Below are 20,469 nucleotides of genomic sequence, written 5' to 3'. Positions count from 1 at the left end.
CAAGCTTGTTCTGACTATCTGGTAAAGTTTCAAGGGATGACTTTAATGTTTCCAGGGGCCCTGGGAGCCAATTAGTCAGCAGTGTTCAGAGTCTTGTGCTTCTGCCAAATTTCAGGAAGGTGTACAAGACTATAGGGAACTTATAGTAGGACATCATGAATTTTACTTTCACGAATCAAATCTGTCTGTTTTATCAATTCATTTTCTGAAGCTGAGGGGTTCCCTTAATCTTTCTCAGAGCCTTGGTGGCACAGTGGTTAAAAGTATAATATTGCAGGCAAACTTTGCCCACAGCCAGGAGTTTGATCCTGACTGGCTCAAGATTGACTCAGCCTTCCATCCTTCCGAGGTCAGTAAATTGAGGACCCAGATTATTGGGGGCATTATGCAAATACATAGTAAACTGCCTAGGCAGGGGTGTCAAACTCCTGGCCCACGGGCCGGTTTCATCATACCGAAGCTGCACCCACCCCATTGCTGGCAATGCAAAAAGAGTTGCAATACATCGCAACATGTCACATGACATGGCGGGTTTGACACCCATGGCCTAGAGAGTGCTGTAAAGTGCTATGGAGCAGTATAGTGTAAGTCCAAATGCTATTGCTATTGTTATTCCTCAGTCAGAGAGGTGGTGGGAGTATGATGAATTTGTTCATAGTCAGATCCATCTCTGTTGTCATTGCATAGTCATCCAGTTTCACTGTGATATTCCTCATTGGGAATAGGGGTTGCCTATATTGCAGTGGATTCATTTGCTAGGACAAATGAATCTATAGTGTATTTGAAACATAGCTTCTCATCTTCTAAAACAATAATTTTAAAGAAGCGGGCTCTCAACAACAGCTCCTCCTTTGTGATCCTTTCACTTAAATGCTGTTTAACCACTATGGAACAAAAGATGGATGAGAAAATACATATTTACACCTGTATATTTTTTTCTTGAAATCTCCTAAGCTTGGTCAGATGTTATAGTGGCAGAGGTAAGTTCAAAGAAGATATTGATAATTCCTAGTTAAATAGAAGATTTTTTTAATATTCAAATAATGTATGCTCGTACATCTGGTGTGAAACGATGCATAGCAGGAACTTTGTATCTTTATCTGCATGACTAGATCAACTTTGTGCAAGTGATGTACAAATTCTAAGCTTCTTAAGACATACCTGAGCATTTTTGTACAGAATCTGCAGTGCTTTTCTCTTAAACTGAGCTCATTCATTGCCACTAAATGGAGAAATACAAAACTAATCTTACTATAATTAAGATTTATTAATTATAAATAATTAAATGAACAAAAAATGAACACATCTTAGGTCTAGTGTATTCATATTTTGAAATTTGTGTAACTTTCAGTGCACAAATGAGATTGCATATCTGTGGGAGAAATATTGGCTTGCAGTGAATTATGTAAATTAATGTCTTACGCATCTTCCTTTTTCTTCCTTGAAATTGCTAGTTTTGTGGCATTGCTTTTGCATCTATAGCTTTTATTTTCTTTGCTTCACATAAGTGCATGGCAATAACCTTATGTACTCCAGCCTGAGTTTTTTTTTCTCTTGCTGTTGTTGATTGGGTAGATTGTGACCTTCAGGGAAGCACTTTCATCCCTAAAGCAATGAATAGTGATTGCAGGATTTTCATCAGTATCTAGTTATTGGCCTGTGGGGTTTAAAGAATTTTTTTTTGAGATCTCCCTTGATCTCCTGCCTCCTCCTCCTCCTTTCAGGGTTACCTAGTTTAAACACCCCATCTGATGACGGCCTCACATCACCCTCCAGATGTGGGATAGGTAATTAAAGGAAAGAAAGATGCCATGTATTTGATCCACAATCACATGGAACATGCTATTTGGGGGGGGGGCATTTCCTTTCTTCTTTCTGGTTCTTGTTTGAGATACAACAGAGAACTGATAGGATTTGGAGAGAAGAATATGTCTTAATCTTTGGGTTGTAATATGTAGGTGCCTGATCACATAAATACAGGAGAAATTGTTCTTGTATCTAAAGCAGGGCTAGAATGTTTTACAATATTTACTGTTAATCTGTTTGCTGTATTGAACATCAGACTCAATCACTCAATCACTCTCTCCCTTAGGTGTACATACACAGGCACACAAAAATTGGGAATTATACTCGATATTATATATTTATGCAAAAGTATATGTTCCCCAGCCCATAAAGTTTGAATGGAAGAGATTTACTATTATTTCTATTTGCATCCAAGTTTGAGAGCAGCAGGGTGGAAAGTACCGATCAGTTTCTTTAAAAAAGAGGGTGGGGAGGCTTGCAAATTGTCCTTTCAAATTCCAGTTCTTAGATATGAACAGTTAGAATTGTGATAAAGCAATGTTTTTTTCTCGCTGTATAATCAGAGGGATTGGCATATCCTACTTATTTCTGTGGCCAATTCCTGTCAGGTCCTGATTCAAATTTTGCAGTCAGGATATGGTTCTTGTTTTCTTTCCATTTCTCCATTTTGCTCTTTTGGATATTGTATTTTTCAACCCTGCCAATATGTCTCAGAAACATTTAATTGGGTTGGAATAGTCTTTTCTTGTTTCCTAGATAAACCAAGGAATATAAATGCTATGAGTCTGACATTCTTCATGTAGCATAACTGAAGACCATGCCTGATTGAGACAATTTGTTAGCTTCTAGTTGTTGAGAAAATCAGTTTTGGTTCACTGTATTTTATAAACTTAATTGTATTAGAACAGACATGTTAAACACAAGGCCCGGGGGCCGGATCCGGCCCGTGAAGTGGTTTCATGTGGCCTGCGAAGCCATCCTGGAAACAGTGAGGGAACGGCCCCCACTGCCTTGGCCCTGGCCCAGAGACCCTCCTTCTGCCAGAGACCCTCAGATCTGTCCCACTCCTGCCCAGGCCCCCGTAGGCACCCTTGATGTGAACGATGTAGAGCTGGCCACGCCCACCCAGTAGGCCATACACACTCTAGCCACGCCCACCCAGTAGGCCACGCCCACCCTGGCCATATGCACCCGGCCCCCTGAGGGCAACTGCAATGCTGATGCGGCCCTCAATGAAATTGAGTTTGACACCCCTGTATTAGAAGATCAGTTTGTTCTGCTGTTTTTATCTAACATTCTCCTAAGGTCAGTCAGGGTAAAATCATGATGACTGAAATGAGCATTGGTGTAGCATTGATAAATGCCACCTATCAAATATAAACAGAATATTCATAGTTATAGTTCCTTATACTTCAGTGCATTTTTTTGAATTGATATCCTCTTTGTATATTTATTTACAGAAAATGATACTTACTTAGCCCCTTGGCAACATTCTCAAGGTCGAAGGAACATCTCTAACATACACTGGTAGTAGCTTCATGCAGCTTTTATTGGAAACTAGTCTTGAATGTGTCACCTACAATACTTACTTTCACTTTGAAGCAATTGCTTATTTTATTTTAAGGTTCAGTTATTTTCTAGGACTGTCGTGTCATATTCATATCACATTTAGATGGTGGGGGAGATGGAACAGGGAAGAAACCTAAATGCTAAAAAAAGATAGTGACTTCCCAAAGCTAACATGCTTGACGAATATTGTATTTGTGGTAGTAAGTGTTTTTATCCAAGCAGATTTCAGAACATAATTAACCTTGATGTTTTCCATAAAAATAATATTCAAATCTGTACTTTGGGAAATATTTCATAGGACAGATAAATATATAATATATTTAGAGATGGCAAAGCACTCTGAACTGGTGCTCTTTTTGAGAAATCCATTTCTATCTTCAACATGTTTCAGTTAATTCAGCATATTTTTTGGCTAGAAAATATAGGTATGCAGTATTTGTGCATATATATTCTTTTTATCTGAAGAGTCCAAAAAGTAAATTGGAACAGGGAGAGGGGTTCTGTCTCTGACTGAGAGAAAATCTCTCCAGCTCTGTAATTGAGTAGAGTTTGAATCTGAGTTTTTCTCACCCAAATCCTGTGAGTTAAACATTACATAATGCTGGCACTGCAGTGAAATTAATATTTATTGATATACTGCCTTGAACATGGAGGTCGCTTTTAGCTCTTGTGATTCATTACCATTGGTAGAACTATCTTTCATGAATTTGCCTTTTCCCTCTTTGCATCCATTGAAGACAGCAGCTGTCATTATATATTTGTAATAGCAAATTCCTCCATATGTTTTAGACTGAGTAAAACATGAATGCACAAGCCTACCTACTTTTGCCTTTTTTATTTCTCCTTTGTACATTATTGTATAATATTCTGAACATGATGTGTAGAAGCTTACTGAGTAGTAAATACCTATGCTGATGCAAATGATAGAATATGCAAAGATTTTGTGGGAAAACCTTGTGTTTGAAATTATATGACCAATAATATATTTTTGGCAGGCTAATTAATTCGAGCTTAAAACATAGGCTGTAACTCAGTAGAGGAAGACATGCTGTGCATATGAAAGGTCAAAATCAAAAAGAACTCAGAAAGATTCTTGTATTAAATCCTTGCTCAGCTACTACATACAGTATACTAGATGGACTCATGGTATCATTCAGAGCTGTATAGGCACTGTAAACCAAGGGTTTGAGATACAGTGTTATTATTTACTTGTACTGCACTAAAATCTATATTTTAAATGATTTTTAGGTGAAGGTGATGGTGAGAATTTGCCCGTCACAAGGAACACACAACACATCAGAATCTATGTCATTTCTGAAGGTAGATTCACGAAAAAAGCAGATCACACTTTATGACCCATCTACAAGTGGCTCTAATGCAAGTCACCGAAGAGGAGCTGTGGCCGTCCCAAAGATGTTTGCTTTTGATGCAGTGTTCCCCCAGGATGCTTCCCAGGTATCAAAGCTGAGTATATAAAGCTCATAATTTGAGTTGCTGCCATGACATTTAATTCTGGCAAGAGAGTTCTTTTACAGTATTTTTTTCCTTTGAATTAGTTGGTTTAATTACTGGAAAGGCATGCTAATTAATAGTCAGTTTGCAAGGCCTCACGCTGTTTTAATTTAGCCCAGATGTGAAATTAAGAAGCAATATCTGTAGAGGTAATTCTGTTCAGTGATTATATTCCTACTATCTTTCTTGTGTGGTTTAAAGCAACATATACATACAATTTGTTACTTCCATAGTATCCCTTTTTAGTCTTAGTTGTAGCATAGTATTTATAGGTTTTGGCTGATCTGTACCATTATGAGAGATCATCAAATATTTTGTTGATTGTGGAAGTCTATTTTTGTTTGGATAGTCTAGTTTTTTTCAAAGTATATTGACTTCAGCTCCCATAATCCCTACCTAGCCCATAGGAGCTGAGAAAATCTGGAATGCTACAATGGTTTTCATATTCTTTTCAAGAAAACATAGACAGGCCTCTTTGAGAAAATATGTGGTGCCGACTGTCCCCCCCCCTAAAAATGGCTGCCCATCATTGCCAAACGATGAGGCATGACTGTAGAACAATGACCCATGCTTAAAACAGACTCTTGGCCTGCAGTCTTATACATGTGCATTGGAAGAATTGCACTGCATATCCATACAAAAAAGGCCTAAGCACATGTCTTACAGGATGCCTTGGGTCTCTTCATTAGAAGGATTTTCTAATGGACTTTGTAGGATTTTCACAATACACAAGTTAGTGTCCCATTGGAGACAATTGGAAGATTGAAATAACCTGTTTTTGAAAGTACAAGTGACAGTGAGTGTTTCACCAGTTTTGTTGCTTTCTGTATCAACATAGTCCAATTCAAAGAAGGAACAGAATTAGGAAGAATGCTCTCCTTCAACCACCATGGAGCACCCTTGCCATTCCTCCTTTCTCCTTTTTCTTCTCTCTGACTAAGAAATAACTCACCATTCTCCATAATTCTTGCCATCCCTTCTTCCTTTCACATTCAGATGGCATGAATATAAAGAGAAAATGTACTAAAACATTACAAAGACATCAGCTATGCTTTATTTCCACATATATATGTGCCCAATATATCATGAACTTGCTGTCTGGTATTCATCTACATGTGAATGGACATTGGATTCCCCAACTCCTCCTTCCCCCCTCTCCCCCTCCCCCTGGATTCTGATAGCATTGTCAATGAAAGGGACCTGGAGCACACCTTCTTAGATCTGGTGGGATAAGGAGAAATAATGGGAGAAGACATTTTGCCTGACCCTAGACCGTTTGTTTAGAATATAATACAGTATATTGTGGAAACTCAGAAAATAAGTTAGTTCAGTAATACAATTAAGTCTGGTATGTAAATGTATCTTGTCAGTGTATCTGGTTAGATGAAATATTCCACTAGCATGTTATATTGCTAAGATGGAGACATAGGGTCAGGTCAGTGGGTTTTATGGCTCCCTTTCCTTTCTGTTCTGGCATGAATTTCCCATCTATTTTTTTAAGTAGCCTTGATTTTGGTTAAGAATTAGAGCTGCTTATGGTTTGTACAAGGGATGCAGTGGCTCAGTGGGTGAGGATGCTGAGCTTGTCGATCAGAAGGTCGGCAGTTTGGCAGGTTGAATCCCGAGTGCCGCGTAACAGAGTGAGCACCTGTTACTTGTCCCAGCTTCTGCCAAACTAGCAGTTCAAAAGTACATAAAAATGCAAGTAGAAAAATAGGAACCACTACGGTGGGAAGGTAACAGCGTTCCGTGCGCCTTTGGCGTCTAGTCATGCTGGCCACATGACCACGGAAACGTCCTCGGACAAGCACTGGCTCTTCGGCTTTGAAACGGAGATGAGCACTGGCCCCTAGAGTTGGAAACGACTAGCAGACATGTGCGGGGGAACCTTTACCTTTATGGTTTGTACATAGTATAAAATTAACAAATCTGTGTTTTCTATTGGATCAAAATTCGAAATGTGGGCTTACCGTTGATTTGCACATTGTTTTTATGAGTTCAGATAATTAATATTTATCACAATATTTATCTGAGATCAGGATCTTAAGTTAGTTTATTTGGCAACTTGGTTAGATTTAAATTTACAGTATATTATAAATATAACCCTTGGCTGTAATTATGGTTGTCAGGAGAAAAATGGCAACGAAGCATAGATTTAACTCAGGAGCTGCTGTTTGTCTCAAGAGAACCAGGCCAAATACATATGGTATAGCAGAAGGTTGTTGTCCTGAATGGTTCTCTGGCCGGTAAAAAAACCATAAAGCTGTCAGAAGGTGGCACATGCATCTGAAACTCAAAAGTAGTAACAGAACATGTGTGCATAATTTAGACTTCTATTTCCTGTGCTTCCATTACATTTGAAAAAAGGAAATCTGTTTTCTCCCCATTGAATAACATTCCTCTTCCTTTCCCCAGCACAGGGTTGAGACTTAAAAGCATGTGTCTGTGTGTGTGTGCCAGGAGATGTGCTTGTTATCATTAAGATTAAAACACAAAACTTCCAAAAAATTTCATTTGGGGTGCTTGAATTTGATTGCTCCTCCTAAGCTTCTTTGGCAATGCATGGTCTGCTAGTATTAAAAAAAAGATGGATGATGAGACATTACATTAATTCTATGTTGGTTAGCATTTCCTTTGCCATTGAATTTATGGAATTGATATACCATGGTACCCTCTTTAGGGGAATAGGAAATCATTCATGGCTTAGGTAATAGGTTTAACTGGAAAAAAGTGGAATATAGACACTAGAATACTGTGACTAGTGCTGTGAAATGTGCAACTATATTGTTTTAAGAACCATTGTCATGTAAAAATAACAACACAATGCATGTCCATGCTTATTAACTGACTTCCAACTTCTTCACTAGGCTGAGGTGTGCTCTGGAACAGTAGCAGAAGTAATCCAGTCTGTCGTGAATGGTGCAGATGGTTGCATCTTTTGCTTTGGCCATGTCAAGCTTGGTGAGCTCCCAAATTCATTATAGTTAATTACTATGTTAACCTGGTAATTACATGCTGTCAGCTCTTGGAACAATAAACCTGGACTACATGAATACATTAGAATTTCTTTTTAATTAGTTATGCAAACTTCTCCTGCTTTATTTCTATACTGGGACTTTAAATTCTGTGCAATCTTTCTTTTCTTTCTTTCTTTCTTCTACTTCTTCTTTTTTTTAAAAAACCCAATTGAATAAAAGGTAAAAAGTAGCTTATGTGCATCTATCAGGTTCTTTAGAAACAGATTTTTTCAGGGATAGGTGTAACACAATTCAAACAGAACAAAGAACTTGCAAAAATTAATTGGTTACAAAGTTACAAGGAATGGAAAAATTAATTAAGTAGCAATGGATTAATAATAAAATACGTAAAAGCTACTTTTTGCACCTGTTCTCTCCCATTGTCAATTAAGGTGTGTGCCATTGGTTATAATCTGAAGACTTGTATGAAGAGAGTATTCTGTTTCTGTAAACCAGATGTTATCTACTTTATAGCTCTTTTTATCCCTCAGTTAGAAAATCACCATCGAGATTGCTAGAATTTCCATATACAGAAAATTCAACTTCAGAATTTAAGAAATTACACATGTTTTAAGATAGAAAATCCTAGCTTTTTTGGATGACTGCAGGAGGTGAACTAGAATAGGGAAGAAGTGGTAAAAAAATTACTCTGCTAATGTGGGGAGGAATATCCATCATGAGGCTCCAATATAAATTCAAAGCACTTGAGTGGCAGAAATCAAATGCCATTTAAATGCAATGCTGCATTCTTAGAAGTGCAATTCAAGGATCAAGATAAGTCGTATTTATTTTACATTGGTTAATCACATGAATATTCTAAATGTCCATCAGTTCTGGATGTCAGATTTTAGGTAAGACCTTGACAAACCCGTGTCCAGAGGAGAGCAACCAATGGGAAGAGATGAAGAAAAATTAACCAGGAATTATTTGAGGATTTAAATATATTTAATCTAGATAAGAGAAGACTGGTTGGAGATACTATACTAGTGGATTCCTGAACTGGTCAGGGCCTTGGATTAGACGATCTCCAGTTGTTTTCCAGTCCTTACATTCTATGATTCTATGAGAGTTACTCCTAATTATTCTCACTGATTATAGGTCCCAAATGAAGGGCAGAGTGCTTTGGATTCACTAAAAGACTCCAGATTTAGATCCTTTGCTTTCATCAGCCTAAGATGACAACTATTGCCAGTAACTAGGACCTCTTAAAAAATATAATACCCCCTCCCTGCAAGATTTGTGAGTGAAGAATTAATTTGCTTTTCCTTGCTTTAGCAGAATATTTAGGAGGAAGGTGGCTGCATTAAGGACAGCCAGACAATTGACCTCCTGAACAATTGACCTCCTCCTCCTGTTGGCAAATGAGAGCAGATGAGGCAGCTTTTTTCTTTCCCCCATTTCTTTTTGTAGTCCAAGGAAAGACAAGACCCATTCTCTGCATTGGGAAGATTCACAGTGGGGGTGAATCTTTTACAAACACCATTGCTTCTTCCTTTCTCCTCCTTTCACCAGCAAGTCAGCTGTTCCAGAAGTTCACCTGTTTATTAATTACACATAAATCATCCACTTGTTGATCTTGGTGCACGTGAAACATAAATAGCAAAACGGATTCTTGCCAGAATAAGAGAACAGGAGAATCTTCCTTCTACCGAATAAAAAAACTCTGATAATTCTCTCACTTCCTATGTAAAAGGACAAGCTGACACTACAACTAAAGTAATGTACTTAGTGAGCCAATTACATTTCCATTTGCTTTCCCTTTTAGGCAAATCCTACACAATGTTTGGAAAAGATAACTCCACACAGAGCCTTGGCATCGTACCTTGTGCTATCTCATGGCTCTTCAAGTTAATCAATGAGCGCAAAGAGAAGACTGGGACTCGTTTCTCAATACGAGTATCTGCTGTGGAGATCAGCGGCAAAGATGAAAACCTTAAGGATTTGTTAGCTGAAGTAGCCACCGGCAGTCTTCAAGATGGACAGTCCCCAGGGGTCTACCTACGTGAGGATCCGATATGTGGAACACAGGTATAAAATCTCAGGACAGATGGGAAGTGTGGCTTTTTCTTTTTTTCCTGACATTTCTTTTCTTTCTTTTTTTCCTAAAATGCTTTCATCTGTCAACAATTCCAATCAGTTTTAAAATATATATTTTAATTGTCTTTTTCATTTTTAATCTCCAGTCCCACAGCGTACATATTTGTTTCTTTTAGCACCCTTGAGTCTTCCCCTGTTCAGGAAGCAGGGATCATTCTCTCCCTCTTAATTAGTTGTTTTCTTGTTTATATTCCAGCTTCAGAATCAAAGTGAATTGAGGGCCCCAACAGCAGAGAAAGCAGCTTTTTTCCTCGATGCAGCGCTGGCTGCCAGGAGTACTAGCAAACCAGAATGTGATGAAGAAGATCGGAGAAATTCACACATGTTTTTTACACTTCACATATATCAATACCGTATGGAGAAGAGTGGCAAAGGAGGAAGTATGTCGATTTGGCTCAAAATCTCTTTCTTCTTGCATTGATTTTTCAAAAGAAGTGCAATTGATTTTTTATCAAAAACTAAAGTCAGCACTGAAGCTGATTGCATTAGCCAAGAAAGCTTTCAATTGGACTTCTTTTTGGAATATCTAATTTGAAAACCTAGTATCCAATATTTTACCTTTCGCTCCAAAAGTTCAGGTCCACATATAGGCTCCCTCTCCCAATCCTGTTTTCAAAAAAAATTCTTGCAGTAGGTTAGGCTGATAAATAGTCTAATAAATGGTCTAATAAAATAAAGCTAATAAATAGTGTACATTTCCTTAAGGAGCTTCATGTCTGAGTACGAAGTTGAAATCAGGATCTTTCTGGTTCTTTTGCTACCATTTTAACTACCATCGTAGCTACTGTGCCATGTCAGTGGGCAACTAGATAGAAAGCTGTGTGAATTGGAATATGCATATCTTCATGTCTATTAAGAAGTCCAGCTGCTAACCCATTGGGATTTAAAATATAACTAGAAATGTGTGCCTCTTACACAAGTGGAGAGATATTTCTGCACAAGATGTTTGCTAGATGTTGATAGCTGTGGGAAGCTAACAGATACAGGTAGTCCTTGTCTTACGATTGCAATTGAGTCCAACATTTCTGTTGCTAAGCAAGGCAGTTGTTAATGACGTTTGCCCTATTTGATGACCTTTTTGCCACAGTTGTTAAGTGAGTCACTGCAGTTAAGTGAATCACACAGTGGTTAAGTGAATCCAGCTTCTCCCATTGACTTTGCTTCTCGGAAGCCAGCTGGGAAAGTTACAAATGATGGTTACATGACCCCAGGACAGTGCAGCTGTCAGAAATAGATGCCAATTGCCAAGTACCGGAATTTTGATCACTTGATCACATAACTTGGAATGGTAACTAAACAGATAGTTGTAAGTCAAAGATTTCCTGTAGTTACTTCTCCCAGACCTGAATTTTTAGGAAATGTTACCCAGTTTTATCAATGTCCATTGCAAGGTTTGTTGTTGCTATGTCATCTTAAGTTGATTATTGCTTCTTGCCTATAAATGGAAATGTTAAAATATTAAGTTCAGTGATGAGATCTGCACAGTTAAAAATAACATTTGAATTCAAGAAATGCTTTCCCAATGTATTGATTTCATTAGTTTGGTTTTAAAACTCCTACTGTCAACCATACAGTATATATGTTCACTTGTTTAAATATAGACATACACCTAATATTTTGTTCACATCTTTTTGATTCTAAAACATGGCCAGAACTAAACAACTATTAGTTCACAAATTAATAAGAGTTTCAAAGGATTCTTAGTAAATTGTTGAACATTATTATTGGTTTGCTTGATTTTGTCCATCATGCAGTCATTTAAGAGGCAATAGTGCTTATCTTCTATTTCTATCAGAATTTTATTTCCTTTCCTTTTATTTTTGATTATCCTAACAGACTTGAATTAGTATATATATGTGTGTGTTCCTATGGCTTTTCAGTGTCAGGTGGACGCAGTCGTTTACATCTCATTGACCTGGGAAGCTGTGAAAAAGTGCTAAGCAAAAGTCGAGATGGAGGAAGTTCCTTCTCCCTCTCTCTGTCTGCATTGGGCAGTGTCATTCTGGCCTTAATTAATGGTGCCAAACATGTGCCATACAAGTAAGTGAATTGCTCTGTGTGTAACAGAGTCATGTCTTTCAGAGTCTTAGCATTTAACTTGTAGCTATGTCATATAATGACTGGGAAATGATGCATTACAATTTTTACTTCCTTTTTCTCCTGTGAACACCCCAGAATGATTCAGCTCTGTCTGAGTAAGAGACATGTAACTGTTTTCATCAGATGATTAGGAAAAAAATCGATTACTTTGAAAAAAATCAGAAGGCTAATGCGCAGAATTCTCCTTTTTTCTTAGGGCAATGATAATAGTCTAAAATAAAGCTCAAGCTGATTGGATTGCCTGTTCCTTTTTTTAATCACAAAATTTCATTTGAAGCTGATATATATATATATATATTTGTTTTCTGAGGTTTTCGCGGGTGTTTGTATGTGGATCTTTGGTTATTCGGGTTTTTCCCCGCGTAGAACTAAAGTTGTAGGCGCCTACAACTTTAGTTCTACGCGGGAAAAACCCGAATAACCAAAGATCCATATATATATATATATATATATATATATATATATATATATATATATATATATATATATATATATATATATATATATACACACACATACATATATATATACATATATATGTATATGTATATGTATATGTATATGTATATGTATATATGTATGTATGTATGTTAAATGCTTGTTAACTATTTAGATTACCTTGCTAGGCCCCAAACATGGGACAAATCTTTATTTCCTGTTTCGGCCTAACCAAAGGCCATCCACAGGCAGTAATCACAACAGTGACAGCTCATATTTGTGTAAATTTTAGATTGCTAACAAAGAATTAAAGGGAAATATATTTAACTCATTAATTTGTTGTGATCACTGAGAAATAAACTGCTTGGAAAAATAATAGCAAGAAATGGAAATATTTCAAACCATTGTTTATACCTCTGCATGCTTCATAGGGATAACAAACTGACAATGCTGCTAAGAGAATCACTTGGGAATATCAACTGCAGAACAACCATGCTAGCCCACATATCAGATTCCCCGGGAAGTTATGCAGAAAGTCTCATGACACTTCAACTTGCCTCTCGTATCCACAGGATGAGGAAGAAGAAATCCAAGGTTGGTGTGCACAGCAAATAAATATTTTACAATTTGGAAAGAATTTTGTTAATTTTCATCACAATATTGTAGTATTCCTTTACTGTTAATTTGTCTTGCTAGCTTTTGACCTCGGGATGTATTAGAGATAATATTTGCTTGAAATATTACCAAAGTCATTATCATCCTCATTATGATGCAGCTCAAATTGTAATTTAAGGTATTAATAAATATTCAAATATATATGATTTCTGAAATCCAATATTAATGGTTTGGTTTGCACAAACAGGTTTTCCTTGCTTATCAACTTCTTGCTCAGGGACCATTCTATGCTACAAAAGCATTGAAAAAGGAGACTTGCAACCTGCCCCTCAATGTTGTGGCTGTCACAGTGTCCCTGTAGTGATGTGATTGTGATGTGATCGCTTAGCAAACAATAGTATTTACAACAGTCACAGCATCCCGTGGTCATATGACCACCATTTGTGACATTCATACCTGGCTTCCAACAAATTCAGTGGGAAAGCCAGCAAGAAGTTGTTCATCTAATGGCAGTCAGAACTGATGTTATAAGTCAAATGACATTTCAGTTTATGACTGCATTGCTTAGCGATCCTGGTTCCAGTTCTGATTGGTAAATGAGGCCTTCCTGTAGTCTGAACCTATTCATAGTCTTTCACTGCTGGAATGAATTGCATATCGACCAGAGGTAGTTAGGCTTCAGATATCACTGCTCATATGACAACACAGTCATATTGTGAAATGTGGGCTGAGACCAAGATTCGGTAAGCATTAAAGCAAACGTGCTATATGAAAACCTTTCACCCAATGCAAAATATTGTATACTTGGCCATTCAATCAATGTTCTTCATGGTGATTGCCACATCATTCTTTTTTGCCTTTTGAAAACTGCAGGTTATCATTAAAAATGTCTCATAAGTGCCTTTCATTGGAATGATTGCAATAGATACCAAAAATTATTCTGTAGGACATGAAAAAAGTGACTCCTAATTTGTCCTAATTTGAACACATTTAATATTAAAAATCCTTCTGTGTTATTTATGTTTTTATAATCAGCAGTATGCATCCAGCTCATCTGGAGGAGAAAGTTCATGTGAAGAAGGCCACGTGCGAAGACCTCCTCATCTGAGACCATTTCATCCAAGGACTATAGCTCTTGATCCTGATATTCCTGTATTGAATCTTTCTAGTGAACTTGATTATTCCTCAAGCAGTGAGCAGTCCTGTGACACTGTTATCTATGTAGGTTCCAATGGTACTGCTTTGTCAGACAGAGAGCTGACAGATAATGAAGGCCCTCCGGAGTTTGTTCCCATAATCCCTTCTTTGAACAAAAAAAGAAGCAAGGACAATTGTGGTCTTCCGAAAAGCTCTGACAAAGATCACTTTAAGTGTAACACCTTTGCAGAATTGCAGGAAAGATTGGAGTGTATCGATGGAAGTGAGGAACCTGTCAAGTTTCCTGGTGGAGAGATTACTGCTATAGCTTCCAATAGTACAGTACCCATGCCTACAGAAAATGGGCAGTCTAAATCCAAACCATCTTCTCCTCTTGGAGGCTTAAAAAAAACATTTTCACAAGAAACAGGAACTCCAAAAAGGGGACATAACATTTATTTCCAGCACAACGTCACTTGCCCTGAAAAGAAGGTATCTCCTTTAAAAACAGAACATGCCAAATTGCAGACAAAACCTGAAAGCAAGAGAGTAGATTTCAATGGGGATAATGAAGTAGTGGCTGATTCCTGTCAATTATCAGCAAGTAATTCTCTTAAGACTCATGAATCAGTTCAAGCTGATGATGAAATGGTTGTGAAAGAAAAAACTTCATATATGAGGAGACCATTGCCCAGCCCTGCTCCTCCACCACCTCAGCAGCAGGAATGTCTAGTGACAAGCAAACAAGCATATCTAAATGTGGATCACAACAATTCCATCAGGACCCCACCTGTAGGAATGAGTAAACAAGTGGCTAGTGAAACTGAACATAACACCCTAACTAACGACACGGAACAGCAGGCAGATGGTATCGAAGTACATAGATTTCGATCATCTTTCCGAGGCGCGTGCTTTGACAGGGATATATTGACAACAACAGTGACTTTGCAGAAGCCTGTGGAACTCAATGGTGAAGATGAACTTGTCTTTACAGTGGTTGAGGAGTTATCTATCAGTGGTATTATGGACAATGGAAGACCCTCTAGCATCATCAGCTTTAATAGTGACTGTTCTCTTCAGGCTCTTGCCTCTGGTTCTAGGCCAGTTAGTATCATCAGCAGTATAAATGATGAGTTTGATGCTTATACCTCTCAGGCGAGTACAACAGGTGTCAACATTGATATTGTTGTACCCTTTTCTGAAGAACCCTTCACCAGTAGCAGCAGATGTTCCTCGATCAGCTCATGGCTAAGTGAAGTCAGTATCTGTACAATTGGAAGTGATGGAGCCCATTCCAGTGATGGTTTTCTTATGCAACCCTCTTATGGCTGTAACAAGTCTAAGGAACCTTTAAGTTTGGGTTCTCCTAATATCTCTGTTCCCTTGAAAACTACCTTGAATGATAGTGGCTTTTACTTTTCAGAAATGGAGAGTGAGAGCATGAATTCAAGCAAAACAGCCTCAGGAGTCAACAGAAGCCTTCAAAACTATGACTTAACCAAAGTGTGTCAGATTGGAAGTTCTCTTTGCATCACCGATCAGACCACAAAAGTTAAGCTTTCTAATTCTCAAAACACTCCAGTGATTGAAACTATACACTCCAGTCTTCCCCGAAGAACAAAAGCTACCTCATCTCTGACTCATAATAATACTCACTGTGATAAAGAATTACAAAAGCCACATGTGATGTTTGAAGATCCCTGGTTGATTCGCACAGATGATCATCTGGAAGCCAATACCACAGATCTGTTACCTTCAAATTCTCAGGCATTTAGTATCCATAAACAGTCACCAAGATCTACCCAACAATTTAGTAACACAACTAAAGCTTTGAAATCCCAGACATTACTTGCCTGTTCACAAAGGGTGGTAGATGGTTGTGAAATGAGCTGCAAGTCTTCTAGTGGAGTTGCTAAAAAATCTGAAGCTTTCCCTAAAATTCCACAGCTTAAAAGAGGTGCCACCACATTGGGAGTAGTTCCAGTGTCACATAGCAGTGGTGCTTTTACAGAAAGTATGCACAGAGGAAATTCTGAAGCTGCTTTTGCCATTGGGAGCCTGAAAAAGAAGAATATGCAGCAAAAGATGAGTATGTTACCTAGGCCAAATGGCATAATACCTCCAGCACCTCCTGTTCGTAAGTCCAGCCTTGAGCAAAAAAATGGAGGGGCCAAAGCTGTAGGATTAGAAGCTAATAGGGCTGCTGCAGTAAAACATGAGGATGAGATTGATTCCCGACTAAGAACTGGGTTATGTACTACTGAAAGTGCCAGTAGCAAATATAGCCTCAGAGGAGAGCATTCTTTGCCAAAAGCAACTTCAAGTTTAAAGGCCAAGGCATCAAAAAGTGAAGCTGTCCATCGTTATGGGAGCCACACATCCCTTGAAAGATGTGATAGCTTGATATCCATGGGAGCAAAAGCTAGTCTGAATAAGGAAAATGGTGGTGGCAACCTTAGCAATGGCAGAAATAGCCGGCTAGTCCCAAGACTGGGAGTTCCTCCTGATACCTCTGGCCTGACCTCTCCTCCATTGTGTGCTATGTCTGTATCTTGCAAAAATAGTCAGATGAAAAGTGCTACCAGCCAGAAAACTGTGGTTAGTGGGAATAAGAGTCGTAGCCTTTCAGCCAGTGGATCTAAATCGCTGAGCTCCTCTGTGAAGTCATTAGCTCAGTCCTCTGGGAAGAACTCTAGCATTCCTTTGAGTGGGAAACCAACTACAAAGTCCTCACAAGGTACAAACAATAAACCTGGTCGAGGAACAATTATGGGAACTAAGCAGGCCATTAGGGCAGCCAATAGCCGTGTTAATGAGCTAGTGTCAGGAAGCTCAGGCAAGACAAGCCATTTCCGGGGTTCTACAGACTCTGATAGTGGCAATGACAGTGGAATTAATTTAAGTGATGAAAAGTCACAGATCCAGGTGCTTCCATCTCCATACAGTAAGATAACTGCGCCAAGAAGACCTCAGCGCTACAGCAGTGGACATGGGAGTGATAACAGCAGTGTCTTGAGTGGGGAACTACCACCTGCAATGGGTAGGACAGCTCTTTTTTATCATAGTGGTGGCAGCAGTGGCTATGAAAGCATGATCCGTGACAGCGAAGCCACTGGCAGTGCTTCTTCAGCACATGATTCTATGAGCGAAAGTGGGATGTCTTCACCAAGTCGCATGAGAAGTTTGAAATCCCCAAAGAAAAGATCAGCAGGTAAAAACACAATAACTACAAAAAACCTGGTATAAGAATTTCTATTGATTTGTGTCTGTAGCAGGTCTGTCAAAGCCTTAAGCCTACCTATTAGCAAGTGAGGTATCTGAGAAAACGCCATCGTAGTAGTCCTTGAAACTGAAAGCATGTTCAGACCTGACAGATTTTTAATTTGTAAGTAGCACCTGAGCTTCAGCCTAAGAGGCAAATGATCAATCTTCATGGCTTAATGAAAGAGGCAGATCCTCAATGCTACATTTTTGATTAATAAATTCTGGCACTGAACTCCCTAAATACATGTTAACTAGTAATGGCTATTTGGAACCAGTTGTTTTATTAAGGGACAGGTGTGACTGCTGCTCCATGGGGATGCTAGCAGATTTTATTCTGTTTCATACAAATTACATGGGAAAAGTTGAAGTTTTCAAGGGCAGCTTATGTTTCCTTGAAGAAAAAATAAAAAGAATCCAATTTCTCAACCTATCCCATGTAATTCTTTATTCTAACACTTTTGGGGAAACATCCATGAAAAAGAGCAGGCAGTTACTTTAAAATAGATATTGTCTAATGTTATAACAGCTCCCATCTATTATCTGATGTTAGATCCATCTGAATAGCTGCAAATGAACAGAGTATGAAGCAGGATGGACAGATGTGTGTGTCTTTGTATGTGTTTATACACACACAGACACAATGCCTGGGCAGTGATGGATATGAATAAGGGCATGTTGATGTATGGAAATAAAAAGGATTGTGAATGGATGTGTTGAGTATGGCATGGATGGCTTTGTTTCTAATCTATATTTAGCTCAACTGAGCCTACTGCTATCATGGCTTACCAGATTATCACCATAAATAATTTGACCCACAGAGTGCAAAAAGAGTCTCACCCAGGTTTTGAAAAGATGTTACTTGAAAGTGGCGTTGTATAATTCTAGCAGATATTCATACAAATCTTTGATTGGTAGGTTCCCAAATGAAAATATAGGAATTTGGAAATAGTGCACTAAAATGTCTGATTAATGCACAGGTGTCAAACTCGCCACGTCACATGATATGTCACGACATATCACAACTCTTTTTGCATTGCCAGCAATGGGGTGGGTGTGGCTTCGATATGCTAAAACCAGCCCATGGGCTGGCAGTTTGACACCCCTGGATTAATGGAACTAATAATCTACAAACCTAAGGATCAAACCTAAAGATTAGAAATAAATTGGAGATTCACCAGCATAAGAGTTCCAGAAAAACGTCTTTTCACTGAAGAGTTTACTATTATGTTTTTCAACTTTAGAAAAATGGATTTCTCTAGTTTGATGGTGCTTATCCCACACTGGAGAAAAAAAAAACACTTGAGAAAAGAAAGTGCTAGGAGGAAAGGAGTGAAACAACTGACAGTATTAGCTACTGGGAATAATTTAGTTTAGTTTCCTAAACTTTAGGAAAAAGAAGAGTCCATAGTAGCATAGCTTCCCTTCTTTAGGCAAGACCTAAGTAAGAGTGGATTTCCCAGATTTGTTCAGCAGCTAGACTTTTCTTCAGCAGCTAGACCTTTTAAATTTTTCCCAACCTACTGAAGTCTCAGTCTTAGCACTGCATAGAATTCTCCATCAAGATGGCATGGAATATCCATTTGCCAATGTGACATCTTTTTACCCTAATGGATGTTGCATTAATCCTGGGAGAAATAAACAAAACTGGGACTATATCAAACAAAGAACCCTGTGAATATTGTTAAACTATTGTCACAAATGTCAGAGGGAAAATACCACTTTTTAAATGTAAGTTTGAAATCTACCATTCATGGTAGGAGAATGTTAAAATGTATTGCTGTGACTACTTATCTATTAAGGATACAGTCCCAATTTAAAAGCCATAGATGATATTTGGGTACCATTTCCTCGCAGATCTAGGATGCATGCACATACAAATATGTGATTATGCTGTACTTCCTAGTTGTAACCAGTTTATTTTACTGTGTGACCTATTGCTTTAAATAGGTCCATTTCAGCCTTTGCAGCTGCTGTTCTCTTTTCATAGCACATCAGATTCCCAAGTCTCCCCTGCAAATCAATATTAACAGCTGTGTAAAGTTGCCCACATATTGAGAAGGTATTATGGCTGATGGATTTGTATTTGGTTTTGCCCCAGGAAATGCTTTATAAGACATTTCTTTTTAAAATGACAAACAGTTCTTTTCTCAATTGGAATAGTCCTCTGCTGATAAATTACAGTTTACCTTTTGAGGAGTGTTTAGTGCTTTGCCACTCCTAATTTAGTCAAATGTTCTAGATTTTGGAAGAAAGAAAACTAATTGTATATGCCTATTGAGAAGTATGTCTGAATTCAGTTGGGCCTAATTCCAGGTAAATTAGTACAATTGTATATAAATATGCATATTTATTTGAAGTTAGCATAGCCTTAGGATAAATCATTGCATAAATGGTCATAAAGCAAAAAAACATGACTCTGCTGATTTATGACAGCAGTTCCGGCTGCAATTGTTCAGTGACCTGTGCACAGTTGTTAAGCATGTTGTCATGTGACTGCATCTTGTGACTTCCTGCTGACTTCTCAGTTGCTTTGCTTCTCAGGAGCCAACAGTAAAGGTTGCAAATGGCAATCACGTGACCATAGGACCCTGTGACAGCCATAATTGCATGCTGATGCAATGCTGATGTAATGCCTGAATTGCAATCGTGACCATGGGGATGCTGGAATGGTTGCAGTTTTGAAAACTGGCTGTATATCTCCTTGTTCAGAGAAGTCAAAGCTTTGAACCGTCACCAATGAGTGATCACTAAAAAGTACTAAAGAGTGTTATAAAGACTCAAAATTGTGTTTATGCAATGAACTTAACTTGATTACTGAATTCATCCATTTTCTCAATGTGCCCAAGAAGCTTAGCTTGTTGTTCAGATGAGTTTAAGCTGATCACTCCCAAGAAAGTGGACAGGGCTTTAAATT

At 38.2% G+C, this 20,469-nt stretch overlaps 1 protein-coding gene across 1 annotated transcript in view; it reads left to right on the top strand.

Moving 5' to 3' along the window:
- The window catches only part of KIF26A (kinesin family member 26A), a gene marked incomplete at both ends in the record, with an annotated part of 188,759 nt that overhangs the window by 160,850 nt on the left and 7,440 nt on the right, over positions 1 to 20,469 (top strand). Inside the window, 7 exons of the mRNA XM_081322506.1 lie at positions 4,624 to 4,830; positions 7,755 to 7,848; positions 9,670 to 9,932; positions 10,198 to 10,381; positions 11,882 to 12,041; positions 12,971 to 13,133; positions 14,193 to 17,502. Coding sequence (XP_081178632.1) covers positions 4,624 to 4,830; positions 7,755 to 7,848; positions 9,670 to 9,932; positions 10,198 to 10,381; positions 11,882 to 12,041; positions 12,971 to 13,133; positions 14,193 to 17,502 — 4,381 coding nt within the window. The remainder of the gene's footprint in view (positions 1 to 4,623; positions 4,831 to 7,754; positions 7,849 to 9,669; positions 9,933 to 10,197; positions 10,382 to 11,881; positions 12,042 to 12,970; positions 13,134 to 14,192; positions 17,503 to 20,469) is intronic.

This window comes from Vipera berus (assembly GCF_964194415.1).
Source record: "Vipera berus genome assembly, chromosome: 1".
NCBI classification, from domain to species: domain Eukaryota; kingdom Metazoa; phylum Chordata; class Lepidosauria; order Squamata; family Viperidae; genus Vipera; species Vipera berus.
This window is presented reverse-complemented; position numbering and strand designations above follow the sequence as displayed.